Source organism: Tachysurus vachellii, chromosome 5 (genome assembly GCF_030014155.1).
Source record: "Tachysurus vachellii isolate PV-2020 chromosome 5, HZAU_Pvac_v1, whole genome shotgun sequence".
NCBI classification, from domain to species: domain Eukaryota; kingdom Metazoa; phylum Chordata; class Actinopteri; order Siluriformes; family Bagridae; genus Tachysurus; species Tachysurus vachellii.
In genome coordinates this window covers 11,367,344-11,394,874 of record NC_083464.1, presented here as the reverse complement: position 1 = coordinate 11,394,874, position 27,531 = coordinate 11,367,344, and the positions used below count along the sequence as shown (strand labels likewise).

Here is a 27,531-nt window from a genome sequence, read left to right as displayed (position 1 = left end):
AATGTTGCTGAATATTAAGAAACATATCCATTTGCAGACTTATGTGCAAACATCATTATCATGGCAAAATAATAACCCGCACTAAAGGCCATAGCATAATCCCTTATTTACACATTATTCCCAAAGAAATAAATAATTAATTACAATCTCGTCAGGCATAAATTATGCAAAGGTTTCAGATAACTAAGAACTTAATTCACAGGAGATTTATGCAAACAGACAGACAGACAGGACACACACATACACAACACACACACACACACACACACACACACACACACACACACACACACACACACAATAATACATTAGCTCAGCAGCAAAGATTGTAAGATAGCAGTATTGCTTTGGCCAAAACAAATGTGAAAGGAAATAGTACAGTCATAGATTAAAGTAAAAAACAAAAAAAAAATTGTTTGAAGTGCACAGAAAATAAAAAATGAAACACTGTAGAACACAATAGTAAATCACAAAACTTTTAAGATAGAACATTCTTAAATTAATATATTCTTTATTATATAATTTGGATGAAAAGCATGAGACAAAAAAGAATCCAAGATATCTTCAATACATTTGTGTTTAAATAATACCGTGCACAATAAACAGTGCAATACCAAGCCTATACCTTCAATACCTAACCCTAACCCTAACCCTAACACTCAATGTGAGAAATCATTAGCACAAAAAGAACAAGCTATATGAAACAGAAAAATCAATAATATAATTTTCAGAAAATAAAGAACATAAAAAAGATATTTAAAAAAGAAGCATTCAATTAAATTGTATTTTATTTGTTTGGATTTTCATTGCTTTAATGCTTTCTTAAAATCAATAGGCAAAATATTTTGGTACATAACTATATATGGAGTGTGTTGTGCTCAGGAACCCACACATTACAGCAATATAAAAGACTGTGAGGCCTACACACTGAATTGTACAAGCCAAAGAGCTTCTTACTCAATACCAAACCTAGAATGTAACCTATATTATTTCTAAATATATCAATAAGGCATAACAATGAAAAAAAAGACTGGATTCAATTATATGTTTTACTTCACAGTGTTTTCGTGGGGGAGAATGTTTGTTTCATCCTAATTTATTACCATTCATCAAGTGCTTCAGTCTCAAAAAAGAACATTCATCACTTTACTGACAACATCCTATAAAGCTTTCCTAATATTACAAAACTGAATGAAGAAGGAAGAACTGTGAAGGAAGGATGTGAGTAAAACACAAGCTCTTTGAAGAAAGAGGGCATATTGCTTGAGACTGGAAATAAACTGTCAACTAAAGCATGGTGATAAAAGTAGCACTGAAATGCTTACATTTTAAATATTATTACTTTTCCTGATTTGGGTACAAAACCCATATGAGATGAAATCCCTTTTGCGACAAGTTGGGCAGAAGCTTTTAGTTTGGCAGAAGTTCCCAGTTGGGCACAAGTCTCCTTTAGGGGAAATGTCTCATGTTGGTCAGAGTCACTTTTGCTATTTGAAGCCTGATGTTTAAAGTTGTGCAGAAATCCCTGTTTGGATAAAATCCCTGTTTGGACAAAATCCCCTTTGCTGGATAAAGTCCCACATTGGGCAGAATTCTCCAGTTGAGCACAAGTAATTTTGCTAGCCAAAGTCACATGTTTGGCACAATGTTGGACAGAGACTTACAATTTTGTATGGGCAATTTGAATTTATGATTAATTAATATAATATCTTTCTTTTCACTTCTAACATTATCCTTGTGACTATGTAAACCTTAAAAATATATAGTCTAAAGGAATCCATCATTAGCCAGGGTCTTTTAAATAAAATAAGACTTCAAATGGAGTATAATGTTTTAAATACAGTATCTGCCTTTACGGTACACATTTCCACTGACGCGCAACTCTTCTGTAGTTCGTTGTGGTCTATTAAACAACTGGCAGGTATCAGAATAATTGTTAAATATGAGAAATGTTACTTCTCTAAGCAACATATGGTGGCTTCTGTTTAACTAGCAAGTTACGAAGCATATGCAGACTAATATGTCTTTCATTTAAGTGTACTGTAAGCTGCTGTGAAGAAAACAGCAATAAGTCTGTCTGTCAGATAAATGTGAGGTTTTCCCTGCTTATACTGTGCTTAACTCATGCAGTTGGGGTGGAATTGCCACTAATGAAATCTCTGATATTTTTTAATAGACCATATACAAGTTAATAATATTTAAAAACCTGTAGGATTAAAATGATATGCTGTTTAATAGTTTTATAAAGTGAACTGTGTTGTGTGTAAACATGAAACTGGGCTATGAGTCATTCATTCCCTCACCACCCTCTAATCTGCTGACAAACCAAAACCACTGCCCCCACACACAGGGAAATGCCCATTAACTTCTCTATTCAAAATAATACTACACTGCAAAGGATGCACAATGATGCTGAATTGTGAAGTTCGTGATTATACTCTGTTAGAAAAATGATAGGTAAACATCTTTCCTGACCAGCAAGGCTTTCTGACGACTTTTGTATTTTAATTATTTATACATTAAAGCTTTACTCTTACATGTTACAATACACTCTAATACAGTATTGGTCCTTACAGTGCCAGGTAACATACAGTATGCAACTGCAAGCAAAGTGGCAATAAAAGTTAATAAAAATTTATCTGAGCATTCTGAGCATAGTCTAAACTTGTAAAGTTTCTTTAACCAACCATGTGTTCTTTAGTGCATGTAAATCCTCTCATGAGCTCTAAGACAGTGTTTTCATTTTAACAATGGCTTTGGCAGCATTTACTTCCTGCTGTATTGAAGGATTAAACAAGGCTTTTGTAGGCAATGTGATCCTAGAATATTTCACTTAGACTCAGACTTTCTGAAATGTGCTTGAGTCACTGGACTGAATTCATTGCTCTATCGCATCGTTCCACAATGAGGAATATTGGAATATTTATGAGAACCATATATATATATATATATAATTTATAGTTAAATATACTAAATTATTTTTCTGGTATAAAATCTTATACATTTGTATAAAATTAACAAATCATGCTAATTACAATACATTTAACAAAAATTTGGACAAACCTTTGTGAAGCCGAGCTTACCAGGAAAAGGTCAAGCATTACTAGACGCAGTCACATACTGCATATATCATCTTTCACATGTCTTGCATGTAGTGCAAGTACTGTATCAGTTTTACAACATGGTGTATGCTAACACCATATAACACAAGTTAGCACAGTTCAATAGACAGGGTGCTTGTAGGTATCAGAATAAAAAATCAGCTTACCGAACATGTTTGTGTGAACTTCTTGTTTTCTGCTGACAAATTTTTGAGTGTAATTTGTGACTCAAACTTGACATCTGCAGTCTTACATTTTAGCTAAATAACATGAGTTAACATGATAAACACAGTTTCAAATGAAGTCGTGAAAAGAAAATGAGCTGAAATAAAAACTCATTTAAAAAAGCATATACTGAACACCACAGTGTTTGTCCAATTTATATAACAATCTATGCTTTCTGTTTACACTGGCACCAACACAATAAAGCTGTTGGAAGTCATTCGTTTTCAAGGAGAGCTGGAGACACAGCAGCCAACAGGACAGGATTGTTAAAACTTAGATTTTTTAAATTAGAATGTTTGTAAAATGCAAAATTTACTGTAGCATATGATTTGTACTTAGCTAACTAGTTTCTTTGGTTAAAAAGCATAGCTACTGTATAAGCTATACGAACTGGTAAAGAGTGCTGTGAGAAGAAAAACATTTAGTGTCAAAGTCTGTCAAGTTAAGGTAAGCCTCTAGCATCATTTTATTTATTCAACAGCTTTTTAAGTTCTTAAGCTGACATTTGTGATTCCAAAACGAAATTCCTTGCAGTGTTTTTGCATAACCGTTAGCTAGTTAGTTTGTTTGCTAATTTGATTTTTCTTCCTATAACAACATTTATCCAACAGTGCTGTGCAGTATAACTAAAGCTATGTAAAATCAGATAAAAACATAGTTAAACTGTTTCTTTCTTTCTTTCTTTCTTTCTTTCTTTCTTCTCTCTTTTGCTCTCAACATTGACATTAGCATCGTTTCAGCAGCTAGGTGATTCAGAATTTTTATATTATAGAAGTATGGAAAACAGACTGTCATATACATGCCAGAAACTGCATCCAACTACACTACCCAGACTACTACACAGCTTATAAACAAAGCCGCTATAGACTACAACACCCAACACCAACAGACACTAGCATGTTGACGTTTACCATATTACTGATTATACACACCTGTTCACAATTACAGACCACATTATATAAAGACTTGCATTTCACAGTCACCTTGCAAAGTAAACTCTCATTGTTCCTGAGCCTGACTTTACCAACCTGTTTGTCATCGCTTATTGTTGTACTGTTTTTTTGGGTTATTGCCTGTTTCTTGATTCACAAGTTTGTTTTGTCTAGACTAATATATTTGCTCATCACCTGACTTGGTGCTGTGTTTTGTGCTTTGGTCAAGCCTGATGTTTTGGACTTCTCTGAAATTTGCCTTTATTAAAAGTGTTGAATTGCATTTATTTGTGTTGAGACGGTTGAGAAGTAACAGACAAAAAAAAATTAGAAAATAATTGCCTTGCAGTAATGGGATAATACTGTAATAAGCAATTTTCATTGTAGTTAGAATTTCAATACGCTTTTACCAATACAGTTATATACATACTTACATAAATATATACATAAAGAGATGTACTTAAGTACAGTTGTAATATTAACATGCTTCTTTCTCATTGTTTTATATACACCACTGAAAACTGGCAGCAATCTCCACAGGTAATAGTGTTCACAAATGCTGATGTGTGAGTATGAGAATCCTGGTCACTTCTGTGGTTTTAATAGCACCCCTGGCTTTTACACCAGCACTGTCCATTACCTAATCCCATTCAGAACTCTACTAGGGTGGAAGATGTACCCACTTTCAGCACCTACACAAAAATCATGTGACATAAAAAACCATTATGTATCATTATCCCAAAGCACTAACCGCAGACATATAGGGCATCTTATGAAAATGAATTCACTAATGATGATATAGGTCAGGACGACCCCTGTTATTTTATGTGTCATAAAACTTTACATAGCTGATCCATGCAAATTCTAACCTTTATTATTTGAATGACTGGCATCCTCCAAGGTTAAAGAACAATAATTATTAGAGAATGAAAATTATATTGAGAATTTGTGCTGGCCTGCGTGAGTGAGTGAGGAAAGCAGAAATGATATTTTCTCAGCAGAAGTAGTAAATAGTGAACGATTTCAATATGGATTTCAGTAATTTATTAGCTAAAGGGCAATGAAAGGCACATTGCCACAGTTCATTAATAATGTAAATGAGCTATTGAATGGAACTGATTTCAAAAAAGTAAAAAAATAAAATAAAATAATTAACTAGCAGAGAGAGATTTCTTTTTTGTAAATAATAGTGAAAACACTGAAATTGTCAGATGTACTTGAAAGTGTCAGATAATTAAAAAAATATGAAAAGCAATCTTATCTAGCTTCATAGATTCAGTTGTAAATGTAAAATGTATCTAATACATGGTCGTACTGAAAGGGTCATCACCTTGCATGCAGAATGACCGTCTGTCTGGTCACCCACATTTTTATGTTAACAATATTGATTAGTTAAAGGCATAACATTGGATTTCTTTAGTAAAACGAGTGTACTGCATAGAATAGATGGGTCTTATTATTTAAAAAAAGTCATTGGATAATGGTCCAACCCAGGCCATAGAGAGATAGGGGTTATCATGTGTCATTGTTACTTTCTGTGGTTAAGGATTATTATTCAGGCATGCTGATGAGATGAATCATGTAAATTGGGAGGAGAGGAACCTGGCCACCTCATTGTGAAAGGCCTGGCTATTAGCCTGTCCTGATTTACACTACATAACCACATTATTATTGATATAGCGTGACTTTGTGAAGTGCAGTTGGCAGCATTTATGAATACTCAGGATTGTCCAATTCCAAGTTTTTTTCCCCACAAATGTAGGGCTGGTGTGAAAGGGAAGTGAAGAGTTAGTCAGTATGACCTCCAAAGGAAACAGACTGTTGAGACTTATGGCATTGAGCCTGAATAGAGAGAATGGCTGTAATGCTGCACTGCCAGCTGATACCGTTCCTGGGTCACCTCACAGCTCAGCCAGCTAGAGTTTCCCACAGTTCTCTCTCACTGTTTCCAGTGCCACCTTCCTGTAGTGTCATTAGAACTGTGCTCATGAACACTGATCCTTGATCAACTTATGAGATCATTCTAAATGTTTTCTAAATTTAATTAAACAATATGGACTGATTGTTTTCCATTATAGTTTGACTGATTGCGCATTCATTGTGTTGTTCTGATTTGACCTCAGCATCTGTGGTTCTCTTTAAACCAGATAAATATTCGGAGATTTATTGCCACTTTAGAAAATGAAAGATGTACTCGATGACGATAAATCTTTTAATACTGTTTAGTGGTGCCCATCTAAATGTTATATGATCTCATATGCATTAATATTTGTTCTTAGTTTACTTAAATGATAACTATGAGGGTGTTCCTGCAAATAATGAGCAGGCACAGGCAAGACTGTAACACAATCCTAGTCCAGGCTGGCATGAAGGGCTGTCCAGATGGATCTGAAATGTGTTGACAGATGCAGGAGCCAGGCACAACTCTGGGGCTACCACAAACATGTCTCCTCTTTATCTTCCTACTGCATTAATTTATTTAGGGTAGTAAAGAAACTAGCCTGCTCTAATTAAGATGAATCCATGGGCTATGGCAGGCTATTGATTGAAATCAATTACACACTTTAAAAAAACAAAAACAAAAAAAAAAACACGAATATAGTCAACAATGCAGAATTATTTGACTCCTAGTGCTCTGTAGGATTTATCTGGGTACTGAATTATCACTCTAAGCAGTGGGTAAGTCGATTAAGTAATCTTTTTTAGGAGACTGTTTGTAATACTAGCCACTGGTTATACAATTTTAGATTAAAATAACTATATTCTGTAAAGTTAAATTAAATATATTATAGAAGGTTTGAGATAGAAGATTAAGATAAAACACTGCAGCAGTCCTTGATCATCTATTTATTAACAATGTAATTTCAGCAGGATATCTTTGTTTTTGCCTAACACACAAATACAAGTTTGTCACACACATTGTCGGGCCCTAAAAGTTACATATTGATGTTTACACCAAAATCAAACCTTAACCTTAACCCCATAAACCAAAATGGAACCTGTTTCCTATCCTTGCATATCGTTTTGGTGAACAACACTCACACAAATCCTGGATGGCCTATTATATCTATTTGTTCTGGATCCCTAGAGGTAATAGCCTAAATTCTACATGACATTTTCAGCCTATATCGCTCAGTCGTTCTTTCTTTCTTTTTTTATGATCACTATAATCAGACCTGCCTTTCAAGCCTCTTTGTTGAACTTGACATTTCTCAAATTGCTGAAAGTACATGTGAAGAACTCCAGCTGTCTATTTTTCTTTCTTCACATTTCATCCACCTATGTAGGGAGGAGCACATATCCTGCATGACATTTATAGATGTTACAGATAAGATATATAATACATAAATATATATAAAACATTAATAAATATTAGAGATGAGCCGGATACTCGACTGAAACGAGTAGCCGGTACGGATAAAGCACTTCTGCCGAGTACGAGTATTATACGAATAATACGAGTCAATATCTGTGCTCGGATTGAATGAAAATCATCATTGGGTAGCTGATTATGTCAGCGTTCTGTGATAGGCTAGTCACAGCGCCCCTCCCCTACACACATACAGATGTATTGTGTTGCTGTGTCTCGCTCTGCTCACTCACAGTCACACACAGTACAGCTCTCTGTCTCTCCCTCAGTCACTCGCGTTCGTGGGTCTTTTCCGTTAATGTTTAGGGTTTCTTCAGCTTTTTACTTCGGCTTGTAACGTTAATAATACGTACTTACTAACCAGTAGAGTTCTGGTAAACGTGGGTTTGTTCAGACGTGGTGCTTGCTTGGTAGAATGCGTCTCTGCCTGTCAGAGATTTTTTTTTCTTTTTTAAACCTTCAGCTGTCTCTAACCAGTAACCAGACACTGAGTGTCTGACATGTTTTTGCTGTATTTCATAAAAACATAAAGGTAGTAAGCTAGTGTTATAAATATTACAAATTAATTATTACCAGTCAGGGGCACGGTGGCTTAGTGGTTAGCACATTCGCCTCACACCTCCAGGGTCGGGGTTCGATTCCCGCCTCCACCTTGTGTGTGTGGAGTTTGCATGTTCTCCCCGTGCCTCGGGGGTTTCCTCCCCCGGTCCAAAGACATGCATGGTAGGTTGATTGGCATCTCTGGAAAAATTGTCCCTAGTGTGTGATTGCGTGAGTGAATGAGTGTGTGTGTGTGCCCTGCGATGGGTTGGCACTCTGTCCAGGGTGAATCCTGCCTTGATGCCCGATGATGCCTGAGATAGGCACATCTCCCCGTGACCCGAGGTAGTTCGGATAAGCGGTAGAAGATGAATGAATGAATGAATTATTACCAGTTAAAGCCCCGCCCATTTAAAGACAAGCCCCGGGTTAGGCCCCACCCCCTCCGAGTACAGATACAGATAATTCATATGGTTAACAGACACAGATAATGCTGTACTCGCTCATCCCTAATAAATATTATATACTATACACACATATATATATATATATATATATATATATATATATATATATATATATATATATATATATATATATGTTAAATTTGAAGATGTTGAAGATTGTTTATACACCAGGAGATGTCCAAGTCTTTCTTGTCCTTGAAAAATTAAACATTGACACATGGCCAAATACATCAACTACATTTTACTTCTTATTATGCATTACCCTTCCACACTCATATATTCATGTAAGAGTCTGGAATGCATGCATATACACATGAGAATATCTAAAAGGGGACATTGTTACACTGTGTTAAACTTGGCGTGAGTCTCTGTTCACTATAGCTGCCGACCCTGCTAAGATCTCATAAGCAGTGGTAGCCTTGAACAATTATTGTTGTGTAACACGAACCCAGGACAATTTCTTCCCAGCTGTGTTGACATTTTATATTCTCCAGAGAGAAGGTGAATGAGCACAGATGATTTTTTTAAACTGTGAAAATAATAATCAGACAAACTTTTTTTTTGATAAAACATCATGTGATGTATTTCTAATACTTAATACTTAATCACTAATACCTAACTTGTATCATGTTGTGTGGAGATCCACTGGGTATATGCGACCTGAGACACACAATGTGGATCAGAATGCACAAGAGACACGTGTTTGTTCTGACTTATGCAGGCCTGTGTGCTGTACATGATGTGAAATAGGAGTCATCACACAGGAGAACAGGCTAAGTCTCTTGCCATATAAACACTTCTGTAAGTTAAAAAACTGATAAAGGAGAAGTGTTTATGCAAAGACAATAGGCATTACTGAACAGAGTATTTATTACTGAATTTAATTGTAATTATTCGTATAGCTTTAATGTTGTGTGAGAAAGTAAAAAACAGATATTAAGCAAATAACATAAACATATTATTAGTGAAAGGAATAGCAATTTACTAATAGACGACTCTGTATGTCTCACGTTACACTATATTTCCAAAGGCACTGTGATGTTGAAAAAAAAACACACAAATATTGTGTCACAACTTGTGAACTCTGAGCTATATAAAAATTGAGGTAGGGAACAACACAATGGTGGCCAGTGCTTAACACAATGAACCTGATCCAATTTGAGCACAATATTAGTGCACGGGGGAATTGCTAGACAATGTGATTAACAGACATGCAGAGATGCCTCTTTTTCCTGATTGGATGTTGGTCCACATCATTTGTTTCTTTTTTGTTTGTTCCCATGCATTTTCAGAGATATAACAGATAGATAGATAGATAGATAGATAGATAGATAGATAGATAGATAGATAGATACATACACACTGTGAACTATATATATATATATATATATATATATATATATATATATATATATATATATATCTTGAATTTTTATTATATTAATTCTTTATACTACTCCTTATGTTTATCTTCTGTTCTATGTTTATGTTCTGTAAAGCTGCTTTGAGACAATGTCCATTGTAAAAAGCGCTATACAAATAAACTTGAATTGAAAAAACTTGAATAGATAGATAGATAGATAGATAGATAGATAGATAGATAGATAGATAGATAGATAGATAGATAGATAGATAGAAAGAAATGCATTTTGGCATCTACCAGACGTGCAAAGAGTAGCAATTGTGAAAATACACAAGTGCAGATAAATATGTAGCATATGAACAGCATGTGTAATTGTGTATAAATGTTAAGCTTAAAAGCTTAAGTTCTGGGAAAAGTTCTGTTGCACAAATGTCACAGTGGGGACATTGCTACTGTAGCACAAGTACAATATTGTTTAACAGAACAAATTGTTGCTGTATTGCCCTTTAGACAGAGATGAAGAAGGGCTAAATTTGACTGATTCCACCAGCAGGGGTAGTACCATTGCATTTTACATTGGGCATGTGGTAGCCTAGTGGTTAAGGTGTTGGGCTACCAATCAGAGGGTTGTGAGTTCCATCCTACTGTAGGTCCACCAAACTGCCACTGTTGGGCCCCTGAGCAAAGCCCTTAACCCTTAATGGCTCAGTTGTATAAAAATTAGATAATGTAAGTCACTCTGGATATAAGGGTGTCTGCCAAATGCTGTAAATGTAATGTAAATTACTGCGCCTGGTGTGTGTTCACGGGGTGTGTCTGTTCATTGCTCTGTGTGTGCACTTTGGTTGGGTTAAATGCAGAGAACGAATTCTGAGTATGGGTCACCATACTTAGCCGTATGTCACGTCACTAAATTGTGGGTAATGTAGGAAACTGGTAGCCAAAGTGAAAATAGAAAAAAGAATCGATTAAGAAAGTGTTTAGCATGTTTGCCTCTCAATCCAACCTTCACCATGTGTAGACCTTCACCATCCTCTGCTAGTTGTATGATGACTGATATCTCTAACCTGTATGTAGTGTGTGAATGAGTGCGATTGTGCCCTGTGATGGGTTGGCATCCTGTCCCATGTCCCATACGCTCTACCTCGAGTCCCCTGGGATACCATCTATAAGCAGTTCAATAAATGGATGGACAGAACCATATTGAGGAATAATGCTAATTGTTAACATTAATGTGCAAGGTGGAATTTTTTATTTCACAGCTGGTACAGGAATTCAAAATGAATACCAAAATTAATTCCTATCCATTGAAAACTATCCAAGAAACAATAAAAGTTGACATATAATATAATTTAACAGTTAAATGATGCTACTAAAGACGTATAAAACAATCATATTAGCCTATATGCTAACTTCAGGGAATAATGGGCTACTTGACATGGCGACCGTTAAAGTGTTAGAACGCACGCGCCAGTTTTGAAAAACCGCGTCAACGATACGGCCGCTTATTCAAAGCAGACAATAGGTTTTTAATTTATGCAAGCACGCCGCTCTCTGATTGGCCGCAACGGTGCAGTGCCTCTCGGCTTCCTGCCAGTGGCGTCTGATTACAACATGAGCACGCGCAAGAGAGCTGTAATAAACAGTATTATTTACTTGTATGGAGAAGCGCTGAGTGGCGTTTGCTCCGGTACGAGCCAGAGATCTCTTGTTTCTAACTGATTCTAACACATCCATGGATTTAAAAGAATCGGGAAGCGTCGTTTTAACCGCCTACCATTCATTCACTGCCTCAAGGATACATTTGGTCGATGAGCGCTATGAGCCATATGAGTCTCCTGCTAGCAGGTAAGAAACAAGACCCAGTTAGTCCAGATACAGTATTATTATTATTATTATTATTATTATTATTATTATTAATAATATATGATTTATACAGATCATGCACAGTATACACAAGATATTTATATACCTGTGTCTGTGTCTGAGCTGTCTTTTTTTACACAATGGTAGGCAAAACACACACAGTCCAGTTACAGTAGGTCATTTAAATGGCTGATTGTGGATTGTCAGGTGGTGGTTGTTGTTGTTGTTGTGTATCGTCAGGTTGTTGTTGTTGTCGTCAGGTTGTTGTTGTGGATTGTCAGGTTGTTATTGTCAGGTTGTTGTGTATTGTCAGGTTGTTGTGTATTGTCAGGTTGTTGTTGTTAATTGTCAGGTTGTTATTGTCAGGTTGTTGTTATGGATTGTCAGGTTGTTGTGTATTGTCAGCTTGATAATGTCAGGTGGTTGTTGTGTATTGTCAGGTTGTTATTGTCAGGTTGTTATTGTCAGGTTGTTATTGTCAGGTTGTTGTTGTGGATTGTCAGGTTGTTGTTATGGATTGTCAGGTTGTTGTGTATTGTCAGGTTGTTAATGTCAGGTGGTTGTTGTGTATTGTCAGGTTGTTATTGTCAGGTTGTTGTTGTGGATTGTCAGGTTGTTATTGTCAGGTTGTTGTTATGGATTGTCAGGTTGTTGTTATGGATTGTCAGGTTGTTGATGTGGATTGTCAGGTTGTTGTTGTGGATTGTCAGGTTGTTATTGTCAGGTTGTTGTTGTGGATTGTCAGGTTGTTGTTGTGGATTGTCAGGTTGTTGTTGTGTATTGTCAGGTTGTTGATGTGGATTGTCAGTTTGTTGTTGTGGATTGTCAGGTTGTTATTGTCAGGTTGTTGTGGTTATATGTTGTGTTCATTGTTGTGGATCAGCATCATTGAAACTACCATGATCACCCACCCGTATTAACACAGTGCTCAGAATTGGGTCATGTTCACTTTATCAGGAAGAAAACTCAAGAAAATTACTGATCGATGTTGATTTTTGGACATGATCATTTTGCAGAACCAGCCTATGTTGGACCAAAATGTATTAACATTCTCTCTAATGTGTTGGGAAATCAGGTTTAAATGGAATATTTCCCAGTCTGTACACTTTACACACAAACACAAAAATAATACTACACTGTATTGGCTGAAAGCCCTATAATTATACATCTTTTGTACCTTTCATGTGTATATTTCACATAGAACTATATGATTTACAATAGGTTTAAGTACTACTGAAATATGTTTCTAGTGTAAAGCATTAAAAATACAAAGCATGCATCATTCTAAAGGTGCAGAATGGGTAACAAGGAAAGGTACAGACAGTATAAAAGCTCTATAGAATGAATCAGTATAATTCTTCAGTATAATTGACATTTTATCAGAATATTGAATTCTTGCACAGTTTTGCACAAGCCTGAAGCGTGACCTTTTGCCCTCTAACTAATATTTAATCATGATCTACTTCAGATGGGTGTGTTTTATCAAACCACAGCATCTCCAATGACACATTCTAAAAAAAAAATAAACATATTTTTATACAGTCAGTAAGATTTTAATATACAAGTCATGTGTAATAACAGTATGTGTCATTATAATCTCAATATAGTAGAGAAATATTCAAATCAACATGTTTTTGCTGTACTCTGTACAGAGGTGGGTACCATAAGAAGATGGATCAGACCATGCCACCTTTTGTGAGCAAACCACATAATTGTTAGGTGAACAAAAGTAAAAGAACTGATAGACTTAAAGTAAATAACACTGTTTGGATGCATATCCCTTGCTTGCAATAACAGCATCAAGCCAGTGACCCACTGTGATCACCAAATTGTTGCATTCTTCAATTTTTGTTTGTTTTTCATGGTTTTCTCCCTTCAGTCTTCTCTCCAGGAGGTAAAATGCTTCTAAATTGGGTTAAAACCTTAATATTTTCCCCTGAAGTCCTGTGTCTTGTTAGCAGTGTGTGTTGGGTCATTGTTTTGCTGCACAATGAAATTGCTCGCAATTAAATTGGATGCATTTCTCTGTAAATTGGCAGACAGCATGCGTCTGTAGGCTGCTGAATTTATTCTGATGCAACCATCATGAGCTACATAATCTATAAAGATTAGTGAGTCTGTTCCAGAAGCAGCCATACAAGTCCAAGCCATGCCTCAGTTAAAGGGTTAATCTACAACAGTGCCCAAGTATGTTTTGGATCATGCAGCAGATTATTTTATTGTCCACACTTTGGCCTTTCAATCCCTTTTTTGGTAGAGGTAAATCTTGGTTTCAGAACATTTGTGGCTTATCTTTTGTAATTTTTTTTTTGTTAACTCTTATCTTGCCTTCCTTTTCTTACTGCTGATGAGCGGGTTTCCATTTTCATATTACTGCTCTTAAAGTTCATCCCTGCCCTGTGGAGGCTCTTGGTGATATCATTGGCTCTTGTTTTGGGTTTTTCTTCCAGATCACACCATGTTTCTTTCTGCAGCTGTTGTGATTTTCCTTAGCTGATCTCTTCAATGATTGGTTGTTAGTAAACCAGCGCTTGCTTTCTTTTTCAGAACATTCCATGTTGTTGTATTGGCTATGCTTAATTTTCCTCTTTTTCTCAGCTTCACAGTGACCTTGATTTTGTCCTATAGACAGTTCTCTGGTCTTTAGGTTGGTCTTCATAGGTGAAACCCATGGCACAAACAAAGGGGGTTTTTACACCTGGTCACTTCATGCGTTTTCTGCCCGATCGTAAAAAGACCAGGTCTAAATGCCCTCCGAAACGTTTTCGAGACAGATGTAAATCCGATCGTTCAAACCACTTCAGGAGGTCGTCTGGGACGCATTTCAGATGAAACTGGACAGGTGTAAATGAATGTGGTTGTTCAAGCCACATACGTCAGCGATAGACTCCTCCCAAACGGAAGTACGTCACTCGCAAGTGATCTTTCACCCAGGTGTTTCGTTGGGTCTTAAAATGCACTGCTGCTGCCAGAGAAAATGCAGCAAACAGTAAATGCTGTTTTTTGTAGCATAACCGTCGTAACAAGTTTTTTCGTCTTCTTTTTGATTGCATTCTGAAAACCGCATACACCAAAGCGTGTTCTATCTCAGTTACCCCCGAAATGAGGTAAAATATATTTGCATTTTGGGCGGGAGTAGAAAGATCGGATTGATATCCGATTCGCCAAGACGCATTTATGTGGCTTAATGTAAATGGAACAGTTTTAACAAATCAGATAGCTATCGGATCAGAGAAAACACATGAAGTGACCAGGTGTAGAAAGGCCCAAAGAGTAGACATTCAGGTCTTGATTTAAACAATCAATCTAACAAGAAAAACCTGGGCAATGAGAAATGCCTGTGATTCTTTTTCTTTCTTTCTTACTTTTGTACCTTCTTTCTTGTTATTAATTAGCTGTTTCTTTTCAAAACCTAACACAATTGGGATTATTGGCTGATTAAACTAATTAACTTTAAACCAATTAGCCTAGATTTTCTAGGTGACACCCATAGCTTAGAAGTGACTCGGTGGCTATTGTGCAATCACCTCTTAAGTTCTTATCTCTCAGAATGTACAGTTCTTGCTTTCTGGATAGAACATCGCTTAGAAATGTTGTGGCTGATTTCTTTTTTTTTTTAACCTGTGCAAACATAATACCCTCATTGTCCTGACACACTGATTCCATAGTCAGTGCCATAATTGTGAACTCAGGGCAGGTGTTTAAAAAAATCGCACACTGACAGTCTGTATTTCTTTGTATTTATTTGTTGATGGGGAAAAAACACTGTCCTATCAATAGACTTTTTTTTTTTTAAATAAAAAAGCATAAAGCTAAATCATAGTCACTATTCCAGGAGTGTAACTAAACAAGTGTTAGAATTAAGTCTTGGTTGAGAAATAATGGTTAAACCCTAACCCTTTTTATTAATCTGATGATATTTGAGGCAAACTGTAACACAATGAAAAAGTATTACAATTTCCCTGGAAATTGCATCAATAAAGCACATGTTAATTAGTCATCATGGGTCAAGGCAAAAGTGCATGCACACACTCTGAGTTAAAGTCTCTATATTATTGTAGCTCATGAATAAAGCCTGTAAGTATGTGTTAGTATCTGCTTGTGTGGTGTACCACTCTGTGCACATCTCCATTCCCTGATTGGCTGTGTGTCTTCCTTGCATCTCATCAGGGAATGATGTAAGTGCAGAGTGGCAAGTGGTGACACTGTCTTTTCTTTCTTGTTTGCTTTTTTTCTTCCCCCGTGTTCTCATTCTCACCATATTTTGCTCTCCTTTGTGTCTCTAACAGCTTTGATTTATCCAGACTTGCATATATATCATTTGTACAACTGAGCATTTTAAGTTCTGATGCTTGCTCAAGGGCCCAGGGGTAGTAGCTTGGCAGTAGTGAGATTTGAACACATGCCCTTCTGATCAGCAGTCCAAAAGCCTAACCACTTAGCTACCACTTCTTATCATGACTGCTTGTATCCGGTGATTTAGAACCCTGCATGGATTTAATCTTCTTAAAACAAAATGTATTCGTTCAGCTTTCTAATATTTACTTAAGCTTTCCAGTATTTACTTATTTACTTAAGACTTTAGGCATTTCGGCTTTTTTTTTTTTGCAGCTATTTTGTGCAGAATATGGTGAGTGATGTATGTTGAGAACTTGAACAGTGATTTCTAAATAACGAATTAAACCTCTCCAAAAAGCCGCTCCAGGATGTTAATATAATAGTTCAGAAGTGACCTGCTGTCTCTGAATAAACATCCATTAACACTAAGCCTTTATCTCAGAATGTGTAACGCATACAGAGGTGACTTCTGCACGCTTACGATTGTGTTGACGTTAACTTTTAATGGTGGTGCATCGGTGTGAGAATTTGCCTCACAAGCAGGATTTCTTTCAAAGCTGTGCTCTATTTAGCCTTTTCTTGTACAAAATATTAACCGCCGGTCCTCTGATTCTCAGATAAAGGTGGCTTTTGTAATTTTTCAAAGTAACACACTCCCTGTACAGTGTGGTCATTTGTACTATTTGCTTCTCCAAGTTTTTGTACTCTCAAGGTCAGCCATGGGCTTCTACACCTGAGCACAGACACACAACCTCATTAATGCATATTTGCTGTTTAATATTCAGACACTATTGAAGATATTCAGTATAGATAGGTCAAATATGTTAGGGCTAGAACTAAGATATACAGAGTAGCTAATGTTTTTAGCCATGCCCTGTTTTATTGGGTGTCCTGGCATGTAAACGATGACTACATTACGTATGTACTTCTATGTTGTGTGTAATGACATCTCAATTGTACTTTTGCATGTATGGAAGCCCAGAGTGTCAAGTTTTTCTAAAATATTGAACTGCAATATTATTATTTCAGCTTAGTAATTCAAAATAATAATATATTATCTTGTTATTATGTTTCATTAGTAACTGCTATGACCATCGTGACCAATTCCATTAATTTAAGTGCAGGTCTTCAACACCATGACATCACACTTAATTACCAATAATTAGATTGTACAGCACTGTAGGGTGAAACACACACACACACACACACACACACACACACACACTATGGACAGTTTAAAGATGTGAAACTGGATTACCTGGTGGAAACACCCGAAGCACAGGGAGAACATGCTTTGCATATTCATGGTCAAGGAGAGAATCAAACCCCCAACCTTGGAGATGTGATGCAAATATGCTAACCACTAAGCCATTGTGACCCACTACTAATATTAATTCACTCACTTTAATTGTGTGGGGATGAAATATTAACTTAAAAAATAAATCAAATTAAACAAAAAGATATTTCAGAATGACAAGATGATGACTCGAGATAACAAGTTTAGACTTATGATGCTGTATTAAGCATAACATAATCACATACAGTGTCAAAATAATGAGATATTAAGTTTAAATATCAGCATATTATCTTCAATTAAAGATTTGATAAAATATATGAATGATATTTAAATTATCATTCATAGCATCACAAGACCTCCACTGAAGAACATCTGAACCTGTGTTTGTTTGTTTGTTTTTTTTTATCGGATATTTCCACACCGCACCATTCGTGAATGTCGACTATTAAACGTTCTATCGTTAGCCATTGCACAGGAGAGGAAGTGCTGGCTGTTTGAAGTGACAGTACCTCTGCTGTGTATTGACACTGTATGTAAAACCCAACTTGTGAATGAAAATCCTCCGTAATCCTCAAGTCCCTCCGTCTTCATTTTTTCTAACGAAGCTGATCAATTCTAAACAGAGTCGATATTGTACAATAAAAAAAAAAAAAAAAAGCAGTGGAAACTTCACATTCTTTGCGTGTTAGTTTTGGCAAGAAGCCCACTGCCATTCAAGTACAATAAATCACCAAAACCACATGCTGGGCTTTACACACAGAGATTGTTACCTCATGTGAGTTCAACGCAAGAGGAAATAGCTCCAGAATGTGCTGCTTTTCATAGTGTTGTTCTGCCACATTCCAGAACTCATGCAGGTAGAAAGCAAGCGCTCTGACTGTGACTTTATCAGTCGTCTTCTATACAGCCATGAAAAAGGGAGACCAGTATTTACAGCACGCTCGTACCGAGAAAGAGCATCCTATTATGCGCAGGTAAACATTATTAATCACCAAGCTCCCCGCGTGTGTCCGTGAACATGTACTAAGCTGAGTGGGAGAAGAATTGGGAATCATTTGTGAATCCTTTTTTAAAGAGGTGTTTAGATTAGAAATTCTAGCTGATTCCATGCTGAGCTCTTGACAATTTAACTTTGTTTTATTAGGTCTTGCTAAATTGTATTTAATAAGGAAAATGCCACGGTGCCATAATTCACAGGGTTTGAAGCTTTTATGATTTTTTTTATTTACACGGTGCAGCTATTTGCTTTGTAGGCTACTAAGCGCTATGTTTGTTTACATCAAGTATTTTAGTCTGTGTGATAACATTCACATGATATGTAGGGATTTTGACTGAAAGTTGTTCACTCTGATTAAAAAAAAAAATTTTTGTCTTGGTATTTGTTCGTAACAATATCTAAAATCCACTATTGACTCAATCAGAATGCACAAAAGCTCTCATTGTTTCACAACCCGAATCTGAATATTACATTAATACCTGTATTTATACACAGCAGGACTGAATTAGAAATGGATAGACTTACACAAGGTTTGGTTCAAAGGTTTGTTTAAACATACTGTTGAGGAGGTCCGAAGAAGTGCGCATAAAGGCTAAGAATATTATTTTGCAGCTATCTTGAACAACCTGATTTATGACCAGGGGTTACATAGCAGTGTGTCTGATAATTTGTACATTGTTTTAGGATTGAAATTAATCATTAATATAGGATTTGATAACCTTGTCAGGAACTCAAGACCTATTGTGCTATTCTTTAGTGTGAATGGTAATTTGGTTTTTGAACTAACTAAAACCACAGGAACGCTGTCGCAATTTAGAAACAAGATGTACTGACGATATACAATTTGCATGGTAAAGGTTTGGGCTTGGTGTCTGTGCACGGAAGTGTGTGTGTGAATGAGAGAGTTTTACAAATGTCAAGTAATTTTCCTTTAAGTTTTAATTTGTTAACTTTTACAAAATTAACTTTGTCTGATGAACCACAATCAATAGAATTATGGGTCTATCTATCTAGTGCATCCTTTTGTACTATTATTTGTTTATCTTGTGATATTGTGAGCATTAATTAAAATTTTGCCGCGTTTAGAAGAAACCTCGGACATTTACGGCTTTGAACGTTTATTAGACGTTAAAAGGATTAAAAGAGATCTTTATGGTCGTGGCGGGCAACATGGAAAAAAAAAACCACGTCACAATGCTTAAAGATTTTTTTAAAATCAGAGTGCGTGCAGAAACATTGATCTGCAATATATAAATGTCATACAAGCTTCTGTTTTACATAAACAAGTGTACTGATGTACGTGATTCAGCTCTTGGCATCAGACCGCAGGTAATCACAGCCGTGCCGATATTCAGTACAACTGCATTCTTGCTAGCGTGATCGAAAATGAAATTAAACTAAAATTCTTTTAAGCGTCTTATGGGTTTAACCAAGAATTTGCAGCTAGAGGGATAGAGCTTTTATAATACTGCCATGTAAAATACACAGACTGACTGACAGCCTTTAGAAGTGTAGTCATGGTGTGACCATGATGAAGTTTGCTGGAACTTGAAATATCCCATTGCCTGTATAAATGTAGTCAAATAGGAGGAGTGTGTTTAGGAACTCTGATTAATCAGGTAAATAAAAAAACGCACAATATAGACAAGTAAACATGCTTCAGTTGCATTTTCTGAAGAATTTAGAATTAACATTCTTTCCTATTTTCAAGTTGAGTTTAAGGTTATAAACCACCAATACATTTTTTTTTAGCAAGAGTGCCAATATTTTTAAACCTGACTCTAAGAACTGATCTCAGAAAAGTGTATTATGATGTAATTTATCGTGATATTAATAGTGTATTGTTGTATTGCTCGGTCCTAGTGGGTGAAATGTTATTTTTTTAATGGAGAGTCTCAGTGGACGTTGTGATGAAACAAAGCTCTTTGGAACACAGAATCTCCCAAAGGGAATTTTTTTAAACAAGCACTTCTGCTGCTAAACCATCAGTTTCACTTTCTTTACGTAATTTCATCCAAACTTTACTTTCATGGGAAGTTCTCATGTACTAAATAGTGGTGGTATAGTGGTAAATTTGCATATTTAAGTCATGGATTGAAACTATGTCTTTTCTATGTTGGTAACCAAAACAGGAAGCATCAGAGACAGTGTAGTTCCTCTTCATAATGGTAGGAAAAAAATGAAAATAGCAATTGTAACATGCTATGAGTGAGTTTGTCCTAAGTGGGTTGTTTCCAATACCAGGGAAGTCTATTTAACTTTGTAATTAAGTAGGAATGAAGGAATTCAGGATAATGGCCTTAATGCATTGGGTATTTGCTCCAGTTCAGACATTCTAAGAGGAGACACCAACTACATGACTTTGAGGACAACAACCTCCTCATCAATACACAATTGTTAGACTGTATGTTAATAATCACACCCTCCAGTGTCATACAAATGAGGATGAGGTTCTCTTTTGAGTCTGGTTCCTCACAAGGTTTCTTCCTCTTCCATCTAAGGGAGTTTTTCCTCGCCACAGTCGCCTCAGTCACTTCAGGCTCGTTCATTGGGGATAAATACAACCACATTTAAATACAAGTATTAATATTAATCTTGAACTCTTGTATTATATTAAGCTTTGTATAATAATACACTTTTTGTATTATGTTTATGTTCTGTAAAGCTGCTTTGAGACAATGTCCAATGTTAAAAGTGCTATACAAAAAAATTCTAATTGAATTGGATTATTTGCCAGACACAAATGAATGGTGTGTGAAGGATGATAGTAAAGGTATAAACATAGCCATAATCCCATAAAGAAAATTCACTATAAAGTGTTTCACAGTGACAAGATGGTTAACAAAGACTCGCTTATGGTGGCTTTGACTTCAGATCATGAATTGAAAGCTTACGGAGGATAAAAACCCATTAATCACCACATGGCTACTATTGCTCATCTCAACCACAGGGGTTCATGTGTTGTTTTGTGACCAGACTGAACACTAAAGCCTTAAAGACAATTTGGCTAGCCGTTACTTTTCCGTCACTGCGTTAATGAGTTATTAGTGTTTGCAGAATTCTCCATGACCATATTATAGATATTAATCATCTCGAAGCCCTGCATTTCAGTGCCGTATTGATCGGTTTGTATGACGTTGTGCCTCTGAATCACTTTTGAGCAATACTTTGTGCTCTCACAGTGCCTAATGCTCCAGCACTAATGAGCAAAGGCCAGTTTATAGGATAACAGGCTTGGTAGCTATATTTATTCAGCATGGCCTGTCATTAGAGGTTTCCCCAAACCAGCACTATAAATGCCAGTTGTTTCCCTTTGCAGAAGCCATGTGGGGTACTTTGCCTGCTTAATGATTTAAATTGGCAAATATTATGAATGTGAATTTAAATAAAGGTACTTTCTGATGTGGGGTACTGTTATTTCTTAATCTCTGAGTCTATTCAGAAGTATTGCTCAATAGGTGATGCTCTTATAAATCAATAAAACTCTATTTTCTGTCAACCTAATAAGCTTTCAGACGAGTAAACAGCTTTAAGAATGTTTGTTTTTTTTTTCTAAAATATTTCTTCTATATGACAGCAATAATGCTTGACTGAGTTCTAAGAATTTATAAGAATTGCTTTTAAATGCAATGTGCAGATTTGCCGTGAATAAAATTTAAATAAATGATTGATTATGATGGGAAGATAATATATTCACCTTAAGTCACAAGTTATGTCGTACCTGCAGTCATACTATTAGGACTTGTAATGATTTATTTACTCTAGTCAGGCAACCCAAGTCATAAAATCAAATAATTCCAGTTTGCTTTGGTCATTATTAAAGCCATTAGCTGATGCCCTTCATTTCACAGTGCGTGGAACCTTGAGCAGTCTTGGTTAAGTTCCCTGAGGCATCTTTATGAAACATGTGTTTCGTATTTTAGCTGAAGTCTAGTTGGGGGTGGTTGACATACCTTTCTGATAAAATCATCTTGAATTTCTATTTTCATTCATGCTTTTCCAAACGGTTCTGAAGCTTTTGTGCACCGAATCAGCATTTCCGCAGTCAGCAGTTTGGCACTCTGTTTTGATTTTATCAGCATTGAAGTGGATGCCCATTTTAATCAATACGGAAAATGGAAAATGTTTTAGTCGATTAAATAAATGGCCAGAGTAGCCATACAGACACTGATAAAGCAGTTGGAAATGTTTTCCAGTCTAAGCAGAATGTCTGAATCTTCCCTTCTTTGACCTGCTCGAAAAGTAGTTTGAAGACAAAAGTTTTGCGTACATGTTGCTTTTGGATTACGGCCTTGGCAGCACTGCTCCTGTGTTTACATTCTTGGAAGAATGAGGTCATGATTTTTGATGGATCTTCAGATTTCTTCTGTGGTTTAAGCAGCCTCACAGGGATGAACTCTAGTACCACATTTTAAGTTTAGTTCTCGTTCCTTGTTGAGCTATGGAATCTGTTTTGCCCTGAACGACATCTAGCTCTTTTATTGTTATACTTCAGAAGGAATGGCTAGTTTATATGGATGTTCTATTTATTATCCATAGAAATGGTGAAGCGTACTTTGTGTGCATGTTTATTTATCTTTCTTTTTTTTTTTGGGTCAGAGCAGATGCCATTCTGTATGTATGCAAAACACCTTGTGCGATGCAAAACCTCCGGAAACTAGATCCCTTTATTTAGTCATTTTTAATGGAACATTCAGTCTATGTTTGTTTCTCAGGAATTGAAAAGTAAAATGTTTTGTTGTGAAATAAAAGTGAGTGGCGATATGAATGATTTGCTGATTACCTACATGTGGGACTGATTTTCTGAAATTACCCCATTTCACCACTCCAGCTCCCAGGACACCTCCTCACATCCAAACTGTCCTTACTTTCTAGTCTCACTGTGAAGGGTTTAAGACACCACTTGGCATAAACATGGAAGACAACGGGCATTTAACTCCTTCCTTCTTAAGGGAAGTGGAGGAACTGTAAAGATTAAAGCAGGGAGTGGCTTCTAGCCCAGCCGGAGAGAGAGAACAGGACAGGATGGGGTAAAGGGAGAGGGATGGGTGGACCAAAGAGAAGAAGAGAAAGACTGAGGGGGCAGGGAAGGAAGAAATGTGTGTGCTGGAAAGTTGTTCGCCTCCCATGGAGTGGGATGGATAGATGGAGCGAGGTATGTGGGAGGGGAGATGAGTTTAGGTTACACACAGGGTTCCTGCCGTCACAGGAGGAAATCCTGATATTGGGTCAGTTGAGCCTCTTCGTATCTGTTTCTGTTCCTCTCACTTTTTGTTTTGCTCCCCTACTCTCCTTCTTTGTGAGGCTTCGATTTATGATCTACATCTCCGATCAGAGCAGAGCTACTCTACTCTAATGTTCTTTCTTGTCCTCTGTAGCTGGATGAGACACTGAAAGGTAATCTGCTTTTTCCGTTTAGACATTAGTTGGAGTCAGTTTTCAAGGAGTATTGATTCTTTTAGCTGGAACATCAGGACTAAAAATATCGGTTGCTGTATAATATGGTTCGGTGATATAAAGAAGCAACTTGCAGTAGTCTATGTTTATTTTCATATTATGCATGTGTTTGCTAAGGTGCTTGTCTTTCATTTCCTCAGGCTTTGTTAGGATTTGTGCCAAGCCAAATTCAGGTCAGGAAGTCAGACTTGTGTTCTGTTAGCCTGTTCATCTAGTGTGTTCAGTACTAAGACGTGTATTATAGTTGTAATGCAGTATTGTATAGAACATTAAATATAATGTTTGTTTCTTTTGTCATATTATAAAACCTGTACTGGATAGTGCTGTTATTGGTTTTCACTTTTTGTATAGCATAACGATTGCTTTAAACCTGTAACTCTCAATCCATTGATGAATCCTCATGTCGTTGTCACAATGTACTGTAACGTACCGAGATGAGCAACAGATCCCAGTTTAGATCGAAAGCACTTTTGCCAAGATTTTGGTTGCATGAACTAAATATTGAATGCATACCACAATATTTCATAAAAAGGTATTATGCCAAAGTTTTGTTTTGGAAATTTATGATACAGTAGATTATGCCAAACTACCAGGGACATTACAGGTTTGGAGTTCATGGTATGGTAGCACACTGTACTGTTACTTAGTTAGTTGTTTTAGAATTGCATTCATTTTGTTACTGTGAAGATAATTCTTGAACACTGTGTGAAATTATTCCACTAATTATCCCCTTTATCAAGCCCAATTGTCTTCTTCATGTCAAGCAATAGAATACAATTCACTCTAAACCTGCAGGTGAAGAAAGTTGTCAGTAAATAACGATTCAGGCTGTTACATTCAATGGGGACACAGAAATATTTTTCCATGTGAACTTGATGAAATAAGAATATTTTTCTCTTTAATAGAATGGTAATTTATGTTTTTGCCATGTTTCCGATGCCATATAGGTACTTGTTCTCTGGGTTTGGGCTTGTCTTGTGGGTCCTATTGGTGCTTTTCACATGAGCTTTGTCACACTCTCTCAGCCTGCCTGGTAGCTCACTCTGAAACAGAGCAGGGTTTGCGCACCGTGTTACCGAACCTGAGACCACCTCCTACAGGTAGTCTCATTTTGGTTGCGCCGGAACTATGCCGGATGTGAACGCAACTTGTACTCAGGTCTGCACTTATTCAGGAAGTAAAGTTACATCTTTAGTATACATTATGCATGTGTACATAGAGTGGCATAGGAACAATGTTGAACTATTCCTCATTATTCCTCAGTTGATGTGTCCTGATCGCAGGTCAGCCAAAGATTTCATTGATGGCAAAATACCATTACCATTGTGTAGAGGAACCTTTCTTGAACTCATTAGCCATCTCATTAATGGCTATAATGCCTGTGCTTATCTTAAATGCATGATTGATGTATAGGAAATGACTTATTTATTGTACATTATAGTGAACACATCTTTTGATGTGTACCTTAGTGGGCCCATTGGCAAAAGAATTATGTTTTCCTTGCATAACAACCTCCATCATCTCTTCTGTGTAGCTGTTACGGGTCAGCTTGTAAAAACATAAACCTAGAACCAAATTATTAAAGGAGAAAATCTCAGATGAAATAAACAGAGATAAAAGCTCCTGTCTACTGATATAGACATATTGTAGACCTGTATACTGTAAGTGAGAGACCTATTTTTAGCAGTATGAAATGGATAGGATTGCTCAGCCAGCACCGTCCTACAATTCTCAATGTGGCAGATTTAACACAAACGAACTACTATTCTGTTTGTGGAAATGTTTATATAGTTATAATTAGTTCTGCAAAGTCAATGAGTCAGTGATTGTGTCGTAAGGCAATTTTGAAACCAGCATGTCATGCTTGTGTGACAGAGACTCCAAAATATAGTAATAAAAAAACGTCGAAGCTGAGAGCAGAAGCCTCTTAGGGAAATTTGAGGCTATTAGAATGGAGTTCTCTTAACACAGTAGGCATCTTGCATGGTTGTGATCGATAACATCCTCTAAGTGAAGCCTGCTTCCTGGAAAAGAAACTACAGAGAGCGAATGCGAGACACGGTGATAACAGTTCATAGTCAGCTAGTTTTTCCTTATCAATATTTCAGTAGGAAAGTTCAAGCCTAAATTGAATTAGATTGCTTTGCTTCGCAGGGCTTTTTGGGACTATAATGTTAACTTTGTTCTCGAGAACTACTTGAAATCCTAAGATCATTCTGCTTTACTGTAAACTTCCTTGCTTTGATGATTGATTGCCTTTGGTTCATGAAGCTTACCTTTAATCTAGAAGCTTCCATAGTGAAAGGATTGAGTTAGTCTGTCATCCTTCTACCTCCATCTCTCCACCCTCCCAACAGCTGCTGACAGGAAAAAAAAGGGTGAAGGTCTGCATGGTGTCACAAACTCTTTCATCTCAGAGTGTTTTGAAATGAGTGGGCTATAGTGGAAAATGGATGTCCCTTGTGAACAACTCGGCTTTGTGTTATAACTAATTCAGTAAAGACGTTATAATAATCCCTGGCTCATTCAGTGAGTCTGTATACTCTGGTTATTTTTGTAGTAATTGTAGTGTAATTCTCCTACATTTACATCACCACATGCCTTGCAGTCTGATTTGTTGTGGTACAGGTATATGGTAGTCTAGTGGTTAAGGTGTTCAGACTACTGATCAGAAGGTTATGAGCTCAAATCCCAGCTCTACCAAGCTGCCGCTGCTGGGGCCCTGAGTAAGACCCTCCATTGCTCAGTTGTATAAAATGAGATAAAATGCAAGTTGCCCTGGATAAGTGTACCGGTTAAAATGCATATTTGTTGTGTGTTACTATGTGATATTACTATGAGTAATGGATTTAAGTAACTGGATTCTTCTGTATTGCTTTCATTAGGAAAGCACAGAATCTGGGAATTGCGAGGATGACTTCGGCAGGAGCGATGCCTCCATCTCCTCCTGATCGCTCCATATCCCAAGACTCCCAGGATTCCATGCAGGATTACTGGAGTGAGATGAGGAACATTGAGGAGAACTACCAGGGAGGACAGGAGGAGATGATGGAGAAGGGCAGCATTGATGGTGAGTCCAGACTACTTCTACATGGGGTTCTGCTTGAACAGCTGGATATAATAATGATTAAGCTTTTTTTTTTCTTGTGCTATATTTGAAATGTGGACCTGCTGGATTTGGGCATTCCTTTTACATCTTTGGACTGTTTTTATGCTTGGCAGCATTGGATAAAATATTTGGTCATGTACACATGTATTCTGTTAGCCCCCTGGTCTATATCAGGATTTCTGAAAGAAAATGGTTAACAGGTGTTTTCACTCATGCTGTTTTTGTTGGTTTTCTTTTTACTTTTGTTTGATATGGTGATTTTCTCTTCATAGGGGAATGCATGATTAGCATTGGGGTCCATGTTTCAAGCACAATTAAGCACATTTAAATGAATAATGTATGTGAGACAGACTGAACCAATTGCAATTTGGTTGGGAAGGTTCCAGATAGACCTTTCAATGTTTTTTATTAAAGGCACCGAGTCTCTAAACCTATGTACTTTGCAAGTTGCTTAAATTATTATTCAGAT

General features: G+C 36.6%; 1 protein-coding gene across 5 annotated transcripts in view; it reads left to right on the top strand.

Moving 5' to 3' along the window:
- Positions 1 to 3,605: 3,605 nt before the first annotated feature.
- Positions 3,606 to 27,531, top strand: part of arhgap28 (Rho GTPase activating protein 28) — a 41,861-nt gene continuing 17,935 nt past the window's right edge. The window contains exons 1-2 of one of the 5 annotated variants that reach the window (XM_060869719.1): positions 3,606 to 3,773; positions 26,839 to 27,023. In XM_060869719.1, the coding sequence (XP_060725702.1) occupies positions 26,867 to 27,023 (157 nt within the window). In that variant the 5' untranslated portion in view covers positions 3,606 to 3,773; positions 26,839 to 26,866. Of the gene's footprint in view, positions 3,774 to 11,616; positions 11,847 to 18,286; positions 18,474 to 23,587; positions 23,725 to 23,778; positions 23,894 to 26,838; positions 27,024 to 27,531 lie in introns of those variants that run through there. The other 4 variants (XM_060869717.1, XM_060869718.1, XM_060869721.1 and 1 more) reach the window with 4 other exon arrangements.